This window comes from Macaca nemestrina, chromosome 3, assembly GCF_043159975.1.
Source record: "Macaca nemestrina isolate mMacNem1 chromosome 3, mMacNem.hap1, whole genome shotgun sequence".
In the NCBI taxonomy this organism is placed as follows: Eukaryota; Metazoa; Chordata; class Mammalia; order Primates; family Cercopithecidae; genus Macaca; species Macaca nemestrina.
Window position 1 is genome coordinate 35,449,104 of NC_092127.1, and position 19,171 is coordinate 35,468,274.

The window sequence follows — 19,171 nt, forward strand, 5'->3', positions numbered from 1 at the left end:
AGTTTGATTGTCTGAAGTCTTCTTCTCTCAACTCATCAAAGTCATTCTCTGTCCAGCTTTGTTCCATTGCTGGCGAGGAGCTGCATTCCTTTGGAGGGGGAGAGGTGCTCTGGTTTTTAGAATTTCCAGTTTTTCTGCACTGCTTTTTCCCCATATTTGTGGTTTTATCTACCTTTGGTCTTTGACGATGGTGATGTACAGTTGGGGTTTTGATGTGGATGTCCTTTCTGTTTGTTATTTTTCCTTCAACAGTCAGGACCCTCAGCTGCAGGTCTGTTGGAGTTTGCTCAAGGTCCACTCCAGACCCTGTTTGCCAGGGTATCAGCAGTGGAGCCTGCAGAAGAGTGAATATTGCTGAACAGCAAATGTTGCTGTCTGATCATTCCTCTGGAAGCTTTGTCTCAGAGGTGTACCCAGCCATGTGAGGTGTGAGGTGTCAGTCTGCCCCTAATGGGGGATGTCTCCCAGTTAGGCTACTCAGGGGACAGGGACCCACTTGAGCAGACGATCTGTCCGTTCTCAGATCTCAAACTCCGTGCTGGGAAAACCACTACTCTCTTCAAAGCTGTCAGACAGGGATATTTACATCTGCACAGGTTTCTGCTGCCTTTTGTTTGGCTATGCCCTGTCCCAAGATGTGGAGTCTACAGAGGCAGGCAGGCCTCCTTGAGCTGTGGTAGGCTCCACCCAGTTCGAGCTTCCCAGCTGCTTTACCTACTTAAGCCTCAGCAATGGCAGGCACCCCTCCCCCAGCCTCGCTCCCGCCTTGCAGTTAGATCTCAGACTGCTGTGCTAGCAATGAGGGAGGCTCCATGGGCCTGGGACCCTCTAAGCCAAGTGCGGGATATAATCTCCTGGTGTGCTGTTTGCTAAGACCCTTAGTAAAGCACAGTATTAGGGTGGGAGTGACCCGATTTTCCAGGTGTTGTGTGTCATGGTTTCCCTTGGCTTGGAAAGGGAATTCCATTCCCCCTTGCGCTTCCCAGGTGAGGCGATGCCTTGCCCTGCTTTGGCTCTCACTCGTTGGGCTGCACCCACTGTCCTGCCCCCACTGTCCGACATGCCCTAGTGGGATGAACCTGGTACCTCAGTTGGAAATGCAGAAATCACCTGTCTTCTGCATCGCTCACTCTGGGAGCTGGAGGCTGGAGTTGTTCCTATTTGGCCATCTTGGTGCAGATTCCATAACTTAGTATAAAAGGTTTTTGATATCGTTTTAGAAGAATCTTGAGAGGAAGAGAAGATAAAACCTGTGTAGTCAGCTTGCAACCTTTAACCAGAAATCATAGTTTTTCTTTTCATATTTATTTCTGTTGGTGGCTGATATTTTAATTTTTTTCAGAATTTCAGAAGGAATAGAAAATTCTTGCTAGACATTTAAGATACAATTGAGAGTTTTGAAAAACCCTCTACCAACAAGTTTAGTACTTGTTAAGACAATCAAAAAGATCCTTCCTGGTCAAAGGCCTTATTTAAAGTTTAACATGGTAAAAGAAGCTTCTCATGGTTGATAGAATAGGAAAAAAATGCAATAGTAATCAGGGCAACAGTTGTGGAACATGGAGTGAGTTGGACTGGCTACAACCAACAGTTTCACAACTGCAAAAGAGCCATCATAGATGACTTGAAGTCTTGCATAGGTTGTGTATAGAATATCTGCGCATCTACCTTCGTATTTTTTATTTTTTCTTCAAGTTATTGAGAAACCTTTTCCTTTCCCATTTAGTTTCATGCTAAGCAACATATTTCTCTCCATGTCAAAGAATCTCACTTCTTTTTAATCTGACAAGACATTATGTAGGATGTCTGAAGTTGTAACATTGTGAAAATAATGGTAATTATGGCTACAGTAGAAGAGTTGATAGAAACTTAACTTTGATGTCTTGGCTGAAACTTTAGATGACATTGAGAGGTGCAAGCAGCAGGGGAGAGAGCAGTATGAGTTGATTATTTTTGTTAAAATATTTCCATACGTATCTGACTGACATTCATACTAACAAAATAAACTTTCCACATATAATTATTCCAGAAGTTAGGCTCCACAAGTGTGATATTCAGGTGGTTATTCTACTAATATTCCAACTCTGATAATGCAGAAGGCAGTCTGTGTTCTTCATGAATAGTAGATTTAAGCACTGATCATTTAATATTAAGTGGAATGCAAACCAAGACAGAGTTGATGTTTATTTTATGTCATTTTTAAATTTAGGATTGGAAAGAGAAAGAACATTTATCAAGTGAGCTAACAATGAAAACAAAGTGAAAGTGTATCAACTTTCAAGACTTAGTTTCTTAAAAGGTAGCCCCCACAACTGGCTAAGACTAATTCCACTTCTGAAATAAAGAGCATCTTCTCATTAATAACTCATTTTATTACTCAGTCGCCCTCCTAGCCTTCATCATGTTTAGAGGGGAGTGAAAAATAAGCCAATAATTATACATTAGAATGTGATGTATACACAGTAAGAGAGGTATGTTCAACAAGTATCATGAAGCATGAGTTTCCAGTTGACCAACACATGAGCCTGAATCCCAGCTCTGTCATATAATATGTGTATAACCCTGGGGAAATCTTGAGAAACCAACATTCAATACTTACTAAAGAAAAGCAAATAAGGCAGCTCCCTGCCCTTAATAAACTTACAGAAGAGGCAGACAAATATGTTATGAAGAAAAAAGAGTGATGATTGCTATGGCAGAAGAATGTACAGGGTGCTATGGGAATACATAAAGGTGCATTTAAATCGAATGAAAGGTCCATGAAAACTTCGCAGAGATGTGAGCTTTGAAAAACCAAGAAAGTGTAAGGGCTAGGATTCCGTGTAAAAGCAAGGACAAAAATGTTTATGTGAACATGTTCCAGGGTTGGATAACCGCTTAGAGACATGGAGAGCCAAAGAAGGGTTTTAAATGGGGAGGTCAGGTTTTCAAATTAGGATTTTAGTTAGAGCAGTTGAGTGCAATATAGAGGGTGGATGGAACAAGAGGAGACTCACAGTAGGGAGGTTCGTAATTTATCAGGTACTCCTGGTGAGAAAGGATACAATAAATATAGAGCATTCTAGGTAAAAATGGTGAGGGGCTGAGGCTACAGGGAACTGGCTTGTCCAGGTTTGCCTGGGACTTTAGTGGATGTAGCACTGAAAGTCCCATGTCCAGTTTGCCTGGAGTATCTTGGTTTTAAAAACACTGCAAGCTCGTGTCCCAGGAAATTCTTCACTCCCAGACAAAGTGAAATGTGATTACCATACATGAGCATTCTGAAGGTAGGAATGAAATGGCTAGGAACACTAATTCAAGTGACATCCAGGAGGTAATACTGATAAGAGACATAATTAGTTGGACGTTGGAAGGGTAGTGAGAGAACGGGGGAAGTTGAAGACAGTAATAAGGTTTGTAGTTTGTTTGATGGAGAAGCTCAATGTAGCATCATCCAAGAGAGATTAAATCAGTCTATGTAAATTCTTTCAGATCATGGACTTTTACCTCTACTTCACAATCCTAGCCAATCATGCATCTTCTGTAAGTGTGTTCATCATAGCGGTGTCCTGTCTGAATTCTAGCATTTCGATGGATTTGCTATTTGGATCCAAAAGTATCAGTACAAAGCATCTTTTAGTTGGTTCAGTGAGATGGAAATATGTAGTAGTATCCAGACCACGACATGGCAGGGTGGAGACAGTCTGCTTATCCAAAGTATAGGTATTGGTGTTTTTATTTTTTTAGATTATTCATTGCAGGACAGGATTGAATGTTACAGTCTGGCTCTCCGAAATGGTCCATTTTGACTTGAATGCCTCATGATCTCTGGCAGCTTGCTGGATTTGGTTCTCTGAACATGCCAAAAACAAATAAATTTCAGGGTGCCATTCTTATGAAATACATTTTAAATGACGCCATTTAGAAAATCCAAGACAGAAATAAAAGTAGCTAGTCAGCTCATTTTAAAATTTTCAACTAGATATTTGATATTTATGCTGTTTTTCTAATTCCTGGATGATGAATCACATTCCTTGATTCTTTTTCTAAACCAGCTTGATTGTCCAAGCCACAGATAAAGGGATGCCCAGGCTTTCTAATACGACTATAATCAAGGTACAGGTGACTGATATAAATGACAATGCCCCAGCTTTTCTCCCCTCTGAGGCAGTAGAAATTGCAGAAGGTAAGTGTGACAATTTGGCATAGTGGTTTTGATTAACTTGTATAATATTTTTTACTATTTTCTTTAGCCAGACACTGTATTAACATGAGTGCTAATCCTCAACAACTGTGCAAACTAGATCATTTTTGTCTTCATTTTGCAAAATAGAAAATGGATGGTCATAAGTTAAATATTAAATGTCAAAGGAGTAAAATGTTAAAGCTGAGATTTGTACTCAGATCATCTGGAGGCCAAGTCCCCATGCTCCAACCATCATCCCTTATAGTATCTGTTTATAATGCAGACATTTCTTACAAATTATATCCACTCTATGAAGAAGCATATTTTGTTGGCTGTGATAACCATTGTGAACCTCATCTAAGAAGAATCAACATTCATAGCTCTGTCAGTCTTTTCAGGATACTAATAACAACTAATTAGTGAAGTGAATTAGATGTTTATTGCAAAAAGCCATCATTTTTCCCAGAATAACCTTATCTTCAACATTTGTACCACACTGATGGTAGAGGTTGAAACTAGAAAGTTTTAAGTGAGATGCTGGTTAATCTTCACTATTTGGGTCTGTGGGTTATACAATGATCCCATAGTCTGTGGACCCAAAGTTGTCCACAGTCAATGGCTACGCTGGTGAAACACGACCTAAGTCTTTATAGTTGAAGTTGAAAATAATGGTGGCCCCTTGCTTGCCTCTCTACTTCACTCTTAATACTAAATTAATTCCTAAAATGTTTCTAATATTTTATTATGCTCACTTTCTAAACAGATTACAACCATCACTCTCACAGAGGGAAATATTCCAGAAATGTCTATGCATAGAGATATCTACAAATCTTATCAATAGCCTACAAATCAAATAAATTCTCCAGTTTTGCCTCTTGCATATTTGATATATTTTCATTTGATTTTATTGAAGGTTCTGCTTTTCAGCACATGCAATTAGTGTTAAAATATAGCAATGGGCCTAATATAAATATATCACAAGAAGAAACTACATAAATCAAAACATACTGAATAGGGTATGGTGTGGTTGGTGCACATCGAGAGTGTTCAAGCTTGAAAATGGAAAATTATGGGTTTCATATACAATGGAACTATTCTGAGCATCTTGGCATATTCTTTCTAGCTGTACATATCTGTAAGCTAAAAACAAAGTCCTTTTCACAGGCCGTTTAGGCTAGAGAACATATGTGGTGAGTGAGGCACTGAACATGTCATCTCTTTTGTAATTTTTTGGTGAATACTATTTGAGATTTGCTTTACTCACTAGTACTATGTAGACTTTGTTTTTCTATCGTCTTAATAATTTTGAGAGTCAGATTTAATAAAAGGAAGCAGTGTGTGCACCACTCCAAAATAAATAATTGTACAAAAACAAATATAAATAAATATCTAATTTGAACATTAGTGCCCAAATATTTAAATCTGGCCTACTTTTGAAAATGCCATGTTTTGTATTAATGTCCTGAGTAATACCCTTCATCCCATTCATATCCCCCATAAAGATATGATTTTGATACAGAAACTGTATATTATAAATAAGTGGCTTAGGATGTTTCTTGGTACTGGAATTGTGTTGTAAGCATATAATGAAAATAATGTCATATAAAAACTGAATATACCCTACCTCCTCAATTCCCTACTCAGTGGTGAATTTTCACTTTTATTGGTCTCATAAATTCTTCAGAGTTTTTGTTCAGTGCATAATGAGCTTTGTATGAGAAATCAGGCCAAGAAAGAGCAAATCATGTTGGACTTAGAATAAAAATACTTGGATGGAACTAGTAAAGAAATGTATTTCAAAGGATGAATTTTAATGGAGACTGACACTGGTCATGACTATTTCAGATTCTTTGCCTGGTGTAATTGTGACTCACGTGTCAGTTCACGATGTGGATTTGAATTCAGCTTTCATATTCAGTTTTGCCAAAGAGAGTAATCCTGGAACCAAGTTTGCTATTGATCAGAACACTGGAGTGGTGGTGTTGGTGAAAACATTGGATTTTGAAGAAGTGACTGAATATAAGCTGCTCATCCAAATTTCTGATTCAGTGCACCGCACAGAGGGAGCACTCGTAGTCCGTGTGCTGGATGTCAATGATAATCCACCAGTGTTTTCTCGAGATTTCTATCAGGTAAAGGGCTTAAAGAGATGAAACCACAGCCAAAACTAGAAAGAATAGAGAATGATGTGAGTCTTCCATCGCTGATAGACAGCATTTACTGTTTTTATTCATCAGAGAGACAGCATTTACTGTTTTTAGTCCCTAAGTTAATGCTGTGGGTTTTTGCACTTAATATCATGGAGTCTATAAGTACATATGGAAATGAATGTCTCATTCGGTTTAGTTTACTACATATGTATTTTTTTTTTTTTTTTTTTTTTTTTTAGTTTTTAGAGGTTGTAGTCCAGTTTGTCATGACAATTTGAACCTGCCTAATATTTGCAAAACCACTGATAAGATTGTTTGCATTATCTGCAGTTAATTTGGGAAAATTCTTTCTTTCATGGGCATATTTTTGGAATGCATTGATTAAAATTTTACAGAAAAAAAATTACGAAGAAAACTATAAAGTGGAAATTTTAGCTTGTAGAGCGTAGTATATGTTCTATATGTAGAAGTAAGGGCCAGGATAGCATTCAACTCAATACTCGCAAATGGACTCCAGAACTTTTGAAGGTAGCAAATGCAAAATTTAAGTGTAAACACAAGGGGAGGGTAACCTAAGTAATGATCCCCTGTGAAGGCTTGCTTGAATTATGCCATGCACGTAATGTAATAATATATTAGTGAATGTATTAACTATCTTCTGCCGCATAGAAATAGTTTAGAAGAACTTTTTTTTCATAGTTAAAAAAAACTGAATAAAATTATTTTTAAAACTTATTTTTTTTCTGACCAGGCGTGGTGGCTCACGCCTGTAATCCCAGCACTTTGGGAGGCTGAGGCGGGCAGATCACCTGAGATCAGGAGTTCAAGACCAGCCTGGCCAACATGGTGAAACCCATCTCTACTGAAAATACAAAAATTAGTCTGGCATGGTAACAGGCACGTGTAGTCCCAGCTACTCGAGAGGCTGAGGCAGGAGAATCACTTGAACTGGGGAGGCAGAGGCCTTCAGCCTTTAAGTACAATGTCCCTATTTTTCTCTTTTTCCCTCAGGTCACAGTTCCTGAATCAACACCTGTGGGCTATTCAGTGCTGACTGTGTCAGCTACAGACTTAGAAAGTAATGAGAACATTTCTTACAGAATTATATCCTCTTCTAAGGAATTCTCCATTGATCCTAAGAATGGTGAGTTATTTATAGTTGCATTCATGCTCATATGTTTGGGTTTCAAAGTAGAAACCTGAAATAACCCTTTCTAAATGCCTCTAAAAATGTTCCCCACCCCCCATGGAATTATAAGCACAACTGTTTTATTACTCTTCACATCAAGTGTTGTGGTAGCAAATGCCAGTGTTATTTCTCTTCTCCAACATCTCAGTGGCTAGAAAGTAAATGTCACTCTTTAAATGCTGGTAAATGCTCACAAATTCAGAGACCCCAATATAATAAACACCCAGTTTCATCTGCCCAACCAAGCACAGTTCAGGCAATTATCCCAGGATTCAGCCAGAATCAAAATGATGTTGAACGGATTAAGTTAGTGCTGAAGACTTCATATTACTAGAGTTTGGATGCTTTTTTCCCAAGCCAAGTTAAAAAAAATCAGTAATATCATTATATATTCAATAAACACAAGAATAATTTAAAAAGGAAAATTATTTAAGCATCTCTACCAACTAGAAACCACTGTGGTGTTTTGGTTTATTTGATGCTTCCCAAGGCTTTTTGTCTTTTCATCAGAGACCAAGACTTTTGTGGTTGTGAAATGCCTTCAGGCAAGTGATTCCACATTCAATTAAACAGTATATACAGAAAGTTGAACAGTGAGTGGACATTAAAAGCTAAATTTTATAAAGATGAATAATTAGCAAAACAATGTCCCTAGCAGAGCACACTAGAAAATAACAGGGCCTGGGAGGCATCACACTCTGTGTTCCCCATCTCTATCCACTATTGCATCATTTCACAAGTGAGAGTTCATTTAAAAATTAACCTTGGGATTACCTGAAAGGGGAATTCGTCCCAAAATACCAGCACGAAGCCCACCAAGTGTCGTAAATGGAGAAGTACGTCATATATCATGTTGCCTATGGATGAACAATCACTGCATGAATACAAGCATATCAGGAATTTGGCTTTTCTATTCTTCAGTCTCTATCCCCACCCGACCACTCACCCTCTTTTCTCTCCATCTCTCTCTCTCTGTCTATCTGTCTCTATCTCTTTCTCTAGTCTCAGATGATGGCAACTGCCACCCTGGCCACAGCAAATCAGTGTTCAAGGCAGTCCTTCTGAGCATTCAATCCTTAGCAACACTTTTACTTGACGTGCTACTGACAAATTTTACACTGAGCTATTGATTCAAATATTTTTAAAACATTAAGTGTTTAATTTAAAACATTAAATGCAATGTTTAAAACATTAAGTGCAATGTTAAAAACATTAAATGCAATGTTTAAAACATTAAACACACTAAGCTATTGATTCAAATATTTTTAAAACATTGAATGCTGGCCAATTTAGCTCATGGTGGGACTCTAATTGAAAACGTGGCATTTAAATGTCAGCATTCTGTATTCTTTCTTAGTGACCATCCTTAAGACATATTTATCTTAAAAATGTTTTAACACACATATTTATAAAAATTATATATTTCTGTATTTAGTACAATAAACTTTATTAATTACATTTCAGCAATAAGGGAAAAACCGACTTGCATGATCTGTAGGAAAAGCTCATCTCTCTAATTAAGCAATAGTGTAATAGTAACTCAGCATTATCATTTTTACTGCTTTCATTTGGCTTGAGTATCAACAACTATTTCCAGAATAAGTATCTTTATCCCAGAATATCTCTATACATGTGTTTGTGGGTAGTAAAATGGGGTACAAATTTTACAAACAAAAAAATATTTTTTTTAAGAATAGTGGAACAACTTACTATAAAAAAATTAAATTCAGAGAAATTTGTGGCAGAAGTAACCTCAAGCAGCACACATATTTCACAGAGTGAATGTCATGAATATTATTTCTGTATCTTACATGTTATAAACATATAAATAGAATAATTTGTGTTTCTATTTGGAGTCATCATTGGTTGTGACTTAACAAATCTAACAAAGAATTAAACACATATTAGTAGACATTGAATAATCAACTGCTGATTAAATGGATCATCAAAACTTCATCTCACAGTGTTGAAATGCTATGTCTTATTTTTCAGGCACAATATTTACTATCAGTCCCATATTACTTCTGGATAAAATATCAACAACTCAATTTCTTATTGAAGCCAGTGATGGTGGAAATCCTGACCTAAGATCTCTTACATTAGTGGAGATAGGAATACAAGATATGAACAATTATGCCCCTGAATTCACAGTCAAATCCTATAATCTTAGCCTAAGTGAGGATGCTCTGATTGGAAGCACGCTTGTTACATTTTCAAACATCGACCATGACTGGACCCATGAAAACACATATGTTGAATATTCCATCATCAGTGGTAATTTACAGAACAATTTTCATGTGGAAACTAATTTCATTCATTCAGAATATCCTTATAAGCAAGTTGGTTATCTTGTGTTGCTTCACAGTCTGGACAGAGAAACAAGTGCAAACCATGAACTTGTCATTCTGGCATCTGACAGTGGCTGCCCTCCATTGAGTTCCACAGCTGTCATATCAATACAAGTACTTGATGTCAATGACAATCCTCCAAACTTCAGCAGCCTGAGCTATCACACCCATGTCAAGGAAGGTACCCCTCTAGGGAGTCACATCACTGTGGTCTCAGCAAATGACCGTGACACAGGGTCACATGCAGAAATCATCTACCACATCATCTCTGGAAATGAGAAGGGAAATTTTTACTTAGAAGAAAACACTGGAGTTCTTTATTTGGTTAAACCTCTGGATTATGAAGAAATGGCAAAATTCACCTTAACTGTCCAAGCTTCAGATGCAGAAAAGAAACACTTTTCTTTTGCAGTTGTGTTTGTCAATGTCCTGGACGATAACGACCACGCACCTCAGTTTATGTTCTCAAGCTTCAACTGTAGTGTTCCAGAAAATCTGCCTGTTTCCTCTACCATATGCTCTATAAGTGCTCTCGATTTTGACGCAGGTCCGTATGGAAAATTGACCTATTCTATTATATCATCCTGTTTTCTCACTCACGGAATGTCTTATGATCACGATCTCTTCCTCATTGACCCTTTGACAGGGGATATTCATGCTAAGCAAATCCTTGACTATGAAAATGGTAATAAATATTGCCTCACAGTCCAAGCCAAAGACAAAGGTGATGCAACAGCCTCCTTGGTGGTCTGGGTGGATATTGAAGGGGTAGATGAATTTGAGCCTATTTTCACTCAAGATCAGTATTTTTTCACCCTCCCAGAAAAGAATAAAGACAGACAGTTGATCGGCAGAGTGGAAGCCTCAGATGCAGACGCTGGTATTGATGGAGTCATTCTTTACTCCCTTGGAACCTCATCTCCTTTCTTTTCAGTAAATAAAACCAATGGAAATATTTATTTGATTAGAGCCCTTCCTCTAATAAAAAGTCAACTCAACAAAGAAGACACCATGGAAATGAAAATAATCGCTCATAGTCCCAAACCAGACTCCAGGTTTGCATCTTGCACTGTTTTTGTGAATGTGTCTTTCTCCTCTGAAGGAACACCCTTGGCAGTGTTCGCCAGCAGCTTTTCAATCAGCCTGGTGGTCTCCTTTTTAGTGTTTCTGATACTCATCTGCATTCTACTTGTACTGATTTTAAGACATAAACAAAAAGACACAATAAACAATTATGAGGAGAAAAAAACCTCATCTTTAGATATGAACTTGAGAATGACCCAGGATGCCAGTGTGCTCAAAGCCTTCCAGAAAACTGATGACTGCAGTAACGAGGTGGTCCCTGTGGATGCCACACCGGAATGGTTGAGTTTAATAAGTATCATAGAGAAGGACATTGTCAATCAGTACAGACACTCAAACTCCAGTGGCCACTGTTCTGTGGAAGGAGAAACTGCAGAAGATAAAGAAATCCAGAGGATAAATGAGCATCCCTACAGAAAGGGCTCAGACTCAGCTCTGAGTGACCGCGAGTCCAGGGTGCCAGACTCGGGTATCCCGAGGGACTCAGACCAGCTCTCCTGCCTATCTGGGGAAACCGAGGTGATGGTGACTGCTGAAACAGCAGAAGCCAGCCAAACATTTGGGGAAGGAGATCAAGGGGAAGGCTGCAGCACCACCTGTGCTCAAAATAATGTGTTACCCCAGACAGTTCAGAAGAGAGAAGCAAAAGAGAGCATCCTGGCTGACGTTAGAAAAGAGTCTGTCTTTATTTCAGGTGATCAGGAAGTAAGGTGTGCAGCTCTTTCAACTCAGACAACCTCTGATCATGATGGAAGAGGCAACTATCACTGGAATTATCTTCTCAGTTGGGAACCCAAGTTTCAACCTCTTGCCTCAGTGTTTAATGATATCGCAAAACTAAAGGATGAACATTTGCATATTCCTGGCATTCCAAAAGAGAAGAAATATTTTGTTTTTCCACCCCCTTTGATAACAGCAGTAGCCCAGCCTGGGATTAAAGCAGTCCCACCAAGAATGCCGGCAGTAACCCTGGGGCAGGTGCCTCCAAAACACCCACGTTCTCCCATCCCTTACCATCTCGGTTCTCTGCCAGAAGCCATGACTCCCAGTTTTTCTCCATCTCTTTCCCTATTGACCATGCAGTCTCCTGCCTTGTCTCCACTGTTGTCAGAAGGAGAATTATTAGGAACACACGTCAGTGGTACATGCCATGAACTTAAAGCAGAAGATGAAGTTCAAATATAAAACAACTGGGATGCCAAGTACCTGCTCACCATTGGTCATGAATGAATGAACAAAACATTTTCAAGCCAGCAACTCGATATTGGGCTCATTTTTATTAGAAAAGCAAGTACTATAATTTAGTTAAGAGTTTTTAAAACTTCCCCATTAAAGTTTCTCAAATTTCTTCCAGCCTTAATGAAAAGTTATTTCCTCTTTTAATCTTTATGTGTTGCTCTCAGGACTCACATTTGTATATATCAAGTAGTGTATATTCTGTCAGACCTGTTGTCTGTATGATTAGACTTCCAAAGGACACAGTGAACTTAACTGACTGCCTGAATGTTTATATGGAAACAAAGTGTAGTGTACTCTGGTCACGTTGCTGCTGGTCACACTGCTATATCGAAAACAAATTAGTAAAGGCTAAATAGGGAATGAGTTTAGGTCAAAACATATTATAACAGAGAGGGGAAGTCTAGAGGGATAAACTTTCGTTTTAAGATAAAGCAACAGTCGGTGGATCTGATATAGTTAGAGGAGCATTTCTCCATCTTTCCCCTTATACCACACCTGTGGAGTTTAGCCATAATTGAATTTCAATGTGGAGTCTTTTGGAAAACTAATAAAAATTTCAGAATGAAATTTGTCATAACTCTGTGCCAATAGGGAGAAACAAATAAGATTTATAATGGTAGGTAATATAAATAATTATCCCTGATTAAATAAACCAGAAATGCACATTCCTGATAGAGGGCCAGGATTGATACTCGCAATATTTGTGTGGTTTGCTACCACCTGAGACAGTATCTTGGCCTTCTTTACAAACAGAATGGCTTTTTTTCAGGGCTTGTCTTATAAGTCGGTGTGGGTAAAGACATTAAACTTCAAAGGTTAATTTATAGCAATTTCTTCATTTTATTTTCTTCTAGGTACAGTAACTTGTGTGTGAAATAATTTATCCACTCAATGTCAGTTTTTAAAGTTTGTGTAGATAAAAAAAAATCATGTTATTAGCTAATGATAAATGTCATAATCTAGCAATATATTTTTAAAATAAGTTTTTTATGGAAATGTTTCTACTATAAAAGTTAAGAACAGAAGTCAGAAGTCTTTTTACCATTCGCTCACACTTGTGTACAGCTTTAATTGTCATTAGATGGAGCAGTTTGGCACATGGTTAAAATGACTCTGTACAATTACTGTTTTAGAAATATAGCAGTGCTAGATGGTGCTCAAATACAATGCTCTAGCCTTCTTTCTAATGAGCCTGGGAATCCCTTGCAGATTCTCATCCCTTTCAGGAAGGCGGAGTGCATCCTGATGATGGTGGTTCAGAAGTCCTCCTCCCATGGTCAGCACCAGGGCCAGGTGTTAGGCTAACAGTTTAGGAATTCTAATGTGAAATATAAAGGGTATCGTGTAGCTTTCTTAGTAGTTAGGATGGGCTTCTACTACAGAAATAGTTCCTTTGTGTTCTTCTCCATAGGCCTCATCTGTGAAATTTTGTGACATAATTTCTCTTTACTAAAAAAATATTGCAGGGTGCAGTGTTTGATATCTGATTTTCTAGATAAATAATCCTACCACTTCCTATGCTGATATTTTCTATTATCTATCTATGCTGACTCAGATTGACAACAAATGTATAAAGCTACATTACAAATTGTATGAAACATGAAGGTTTTTGAATAAGCCTGAAATCCTAGGAAAAATCCTTTAGGAGTGGAAAATTTAAATATTATGGGACTGATATATGTTTCTCCTTTTCTTCCTGGCATCTGGGGAAGAAGATTTCATGACTTATGTAAAAAAAAAAAAAAAAAAAACCCACACACTTTTAATCATTTATGTGTTCCAGTATTTATTATCTCTTTGACTCTTTTGAAAACATTGCTTTGAGCATAGAAAGAAACCCTATACTATTTTTTTCTTAATTATATATGGAAGTTTTTTTCACAATAGAATTATTTCCGGAAACCAAGAACATTTTGTTGTTTTTAAATTAAACAGGTTCTTCATTTACTTATGCTTAAAAAGAGTTTTTCGTCTACCTATTCCCTAAGTTATTTATTACTGTGATTTATTTACCCATTATGGATGTGATTCTGTATGTTTTCTAGCCATTTCATAAAAACAGAAGACATATAATAGAGCTTTTTACCAATAGTTAATGGATTTTTAATTGATGGATTTATTAATTTGTATCCAGTGCCACAATGCCACCAAACAAGTACTACAAGTGGGATTGGGGGTAAAAATGTGAACACGCTGGTTAAGTGTTCGCAATAAATCGTATGTCAGCCCTTTCAACTAGAGTGCTTTTTTTCCTAAGTAAACAATATAATTTGTACATTTTTCCTTCAAGTTTAATATTAACTTGCCTCATATGTTCTGGGTTACTTTGCTGATCTGTGCACTGGCTTTAGCACTCTGAGGGGGTACAGAACTTGTTAGTGGAAAATCATATTAAGTCCCAAATTCATAAGCTATAAAATAAAAGACAGTTGTCTCTTGTGGAATTTTGGCTGCCTGAAATTCTGGACTTTCTTGTTGGCAGCCTTAAAAATACTGGTGTAAATCAGTACCAAATGGATATCAAAATTCCATGTCCTAGTAGTAATCATTGAATTGGCTTCCAAAACAGATTCCTGGGCAAAGAAAAAGAAAAATGCTGTATCCTTAGGGACTTGATCATTTAACTCTTTTAAAAATTATTCAAATGCACTCTACATTACTGGCTGCCTCCCTGTATTCATATTCAATCTATAATAGATGTCCAGTTGAGACAGGATTTGTTTTTCTCAGTACCCTCACCTTTAGCCCTCCTTGCTGTGTTTTCTAGAAGTTATAGCAATGATAATTAATTGTAAATCTTAAAGTTATTTTCATGCAAATGTACACTTTGTTACATTTGTTCTTCTATTCTACACATGCCTTAACTTTAAATAGCAAGACATAACTAAGGATCTAAGATAATCCACTTCAAAGCAATAAAATATATGGCGGTAATATGGTCAGTGTATTCTCACGTGATATTCCAGATAAACTAATTGAGTTTATTGTCACAGCGTATTTTACTTGAGCTCAAAGGTATAGAGTCATCTATTTGGCCATAACTGAAGGACGTTAGAATGGAAGATGGTCTTGTACAGGAGGGAGACTGGGATCAGTGGAGTTGCAGAAGATTTGCTTAGGACCCAAACTAGCATTTCAGTGGGAGTTTTTACCCATTATAAAGATGGAAGGAGAGAAGGGAAAGAGGAAGGGAGGGAGAAAGGCAGGGAGGGACAGAAGAGAAATAGACAATTAAATCTTAAAATGAATAATTAGGACACAAGTAGAGAAATGCAAGAAGGTAGATGGGTAAGGACTTGTAAAAAGTAACTTTTAGTGTATGAAGATTTTTCTGAGTCATTTGCCCTTCACAGATTCATCCTTTTGAAGAATGTGGCCATCTTAGGAAGATCCAGCCCAAAGTGGCTGGAGTATCAAACTATACCTATCTCTTACAAATTCAGAACTTGGCTAGTTGATGACAATTAACACTTCCTACTGTTTTGGTCTACATATCTTTATTCATTTCACCCCATGCATTTGCTAAACCAAAACTGTGAAGTGAGTAATAGAGAGGGGCAAGGCATGCCAAATAAATAGCAGATGCACAAGTACATCTCTTGAATGAGAAAACATTATTTTGGTTAGAAAACTAAATAAATGGATTTTGTTGTTAGATAGTAAACCCTCAGGGCCTGGTCTCCACTTGCATTATGAGGTACAGATGGTTTTTGAATGAATGAGTACATATGTGAGCGGGCACAGAGGATGCTGTAATGCAAGGATGTGATACATAGCCTTGAACCCATTAGGTGAGAATGCTACAATAGTACTGTGATTTTAGCCAATCACAAAGCAGAGAGAAAGTAAGTTTAAACATTTTATCAAAATATTATAGAATATCTTAGAAAACGCCAAAGGAATAGAAATTTCTTCTGTAATCTGGTTTGGTTTTTTCCTTTTCTCTGCCTTCCCCACAATATACATGTCTATCTTGTGAAGTTTAGACATAAAAGAAACAAGCTATATATGACATTCAAAAGCATATTGTTTGAGACAGCAACATGACATGACCAAGTACATTGGTTTAATTTAACTTCTGATCTCGTAATAAACTAACAGCCCTATAGCAGAATGGCAGGATGAATTTCTAGCAGTATGATAACAAAATGCAGTTCAGTAGATATGCCTAGAATGTTTACATCAAAATGTATCAATATTTAAAGTACAAATAATATAAGGAATTTATGAGGGATATTCCATATGTGCATATACTTAGTGTATGTCAAGGGTAACATTTTGAACAAGTACAGATTATCTCATAAGTGTGTGCCGGGGTATTAGGGAAGGGAGTAAACATGAAATTTCTCCTCACATCATAAACAAATAATTCTCAGAAAAACCAGCCTAGTGAGATAGGATAGAAAGACAGTGTAGTATGATGTCTCCAAAACCAATTAAAGAAAGTGATTTAGGTTTTAGAGCATATGGCAGCATCAGTGCAGACTTTTAAACCATCCCAATTCCCCTTACAAAATGGTTAGAGCATCTAGAATAGTGAAAGTAAAACCTCATGCGCATCTTCAACAAAAACAAGGGTCATTCTTACAAATTCTAGAATATGGGCAGGCAAGAAAAATTACCAACTATTGGCAGTAACAGAGAGGAGAAAGGGCGAACTTCCAACTTTCTGTGAGCTGGAGTACCAAGAATCCACATGTACTCACCTACTAAAGCAGAATTCTGCTCTTGGATGGAAACCTAGCAGGCAGGTCTGAGAACAATTGCCAAAACTGGAGAGAGATTACAGAGCAGCAACTCTGTAGATGGGTGTAGAAAAACTAAAGTGAAATTAGATTATGCTGGGGCACTCAAGTCCCAGAGCCTCTGGAAATAGCCAACCAAACTTTCCTTCTGTAAGAAGAGAACCCCACACTAAGCAAAGTCTACTGAAAATAGAATTCAAATCCATATAAATAGAAAATGGAGAGACGTCCTAGATGTAAAGGAGAGAAGGGACCAGAGAAAGCAGAAGGTACAAAAAAGTCCTATTTGTAAATATTTTGCAGAAACAAAAGGAGAAGGGATCTTAAAGCCATGCATGAATCTAGGAAGACTATTCTGGTCTGCCACCCCCCTACATTATAACCCCTACAATATAATATAATCCATCTCAAGAAAACATGAGCAACAGAAAATAATTCTAGTCTTCTAAGCAAAGACATTTTATTTTGTACATGCTCTGACTGACATAACAGTGAAGATACAGAAAAATATAGCAAAAAGGCCAATAAAAGGTTTTTTTACTTAATATTTCAAAACCAGCTGAAGAACATTAGATAAATAATAAAAACTATAAAGGTTGCATAATCAATCAGAAAAGGTGAAAATTAAAAGACTAACCAAGAGGAGGATACTAAAAGAAAACAGCTCAAGAAATAATTGAGGAACCTCCATACTGTACTCCATAGTGGAGGTACTAATTTACATTCTCACCAACAGTGTAGAGGGTTCCTCTTTCTCTGTTCCTCATTCTCTGTTCCTCAAAAACCAAAAACATAGAACTACCATGTGATCCAGCAACCCCATGGCTAGGTATATATTCCAAACAAAGGAAATCACTACATCAAAGAGATATCTTCACTCCCATGTTTATTGCAAAACTTCTCACAATAGCCAAGATATGGGATCAACCCAAGTGTCCATCAGTGGATGAATGGATAAAGAAAATGTAGTACAGATAGATGCACAATAGAATATTACTCAGCCATAAAAACAGAATGAAATTCTGTCATTTGCAGCAACATGGATGGAACTGGAGGACATTATGCCAAGTGAAAGAAGCCTGACACAGAAAGACAAATATTGAGGTTCTCACTAATATGTGGGAGCTAAAAAATACTAAACTCATGGAGATAGAGAGTAGAATGATGGTTACCAGAGGGCAGGAAGGGTAATGGGGAAGGGGGGACAAAGGGGGTATGGTGAATAGATACAAAAATACAGTTAGATAGAAGGAATAAGATTATTTCAAAATAACTGAAAGCATAAAATTGGAATGTTCCTAACACAAAGAAATGATAAATGCTTGAGGTGATGAATATCCCAGTTTCCCCGATTTGATCATTACACATTGTATGCTTGTATCAAAATATCACGTATACCCCATAAATATATACAACTATACAACTAATGTGTATCTGTAATAATTAAAAATAAAAAAGTGTAAACAAAAAAAATGAAAATGAGAGAAAAAAATTCAAAAGACTAAACTAAAAAAACCAAAAGTAAATAAACACCAATGAAAATACAGTAAGAGAAATAAAAAATGGAAAGGAAACAAATATTGAAAATCAAATGGAATTGAAAATATAGTAAATTCATGCCATATGATAAATATGATAAATTATACCATATGTCATAGACATATGTGTTTACATATATATAAACACACACATATGACATTATATATATATATATATATATATATATATATATATATATATATATATATATGTCATAGAGAAGGCTATGAGTATGTAAGACCTCAAGGAACATTTTTCAAGAATCAAGTAGAAAGTGAGTTTCAGACAACTGGGAAATACTGGGGCACGTTAACCATAAGGCCATTAAAGATATTTAACTGTAGAGGTGATGACGGATATAAAGGTGATAGAATAGTATATACTTAATATATTCCCTGATAATCTGAATAAATTTTAACTACAAAAATGAGAGAAGAAAGGTAGAGTATATGGAAATAGAATGCTTTCTAATTGCCTTATAGGTATTAACTGCGAGTAAAAGCTATTGCCATAAATTAGAAAAATGAAGAAATTAGAAGAAAAGAAATATTAAAGGTTAAAAAAATAACAAACAAACAAAAAAACTCACAGAGTTTATGAATAAATAAATCTTATTCCCTAAAAATCAATAAAATTAAATTAAATGTGAGAAAGTAAAAAATAATAGCATACAAAATAAGAAAGAGCAAAGAGGGGATAATGAGAGCCACCAA

The 19,171-nt window shown here is 36.8% G+C and overlaps 1 protein-coding gene and 1 long non-coding RNA gene across 2 annotated transcripts in view; one reads left to right on the forward strand and one right to left on the reverse strand.

The window, feature by feature from the left end:
* The window catches only part of LOC105463508 (dachsous cadherin-related 2), a 269,926-nt gene extending 255,517 nt beyond the window's left edge, over positions 1–14,409 (forward strand). The window contains exons 17-20 of the mRNA XM_011710642.3: positions 4,035–4,165; positions 6,011–6,297; positions 7,327–7,459; positions 9,497–14,409. Of these exons, the coding sequence (XP_011708944.2) occupies positions 4,035–4,165; positions 6,011–6,297; positions 7,327–7,459; positions 9,497–12,120 (3,175 nt within the window). The 3' untranslated portion in view covers positions 12,121–14,409. The remainder of the gene's footprint in view (positions 1–4,034; positions 4,166–6,010; positions 6,298–7,326; positions 7,460–9,496) is intronic.
* LOC139362300 (uncharacterized) overlaps positions 6,249–19,171 on the reverse strand; it is a 46,346-nt gene continuing 33,423 nt past the window's right edge. The window contains exons 4-5 of the long non-coding RNA XR_011620898.1: positions 8,279–8,361; positions 6,249–6,332 (exon numbers count right to left, since the gene is read on the reverse strand). This is a non-coding gene — a long non-coding RNA (uncharacterized lncRNA). The remainder of the gene's footprint in view (positions 6,333–8,278; positions 8,362–19,171) is intronic.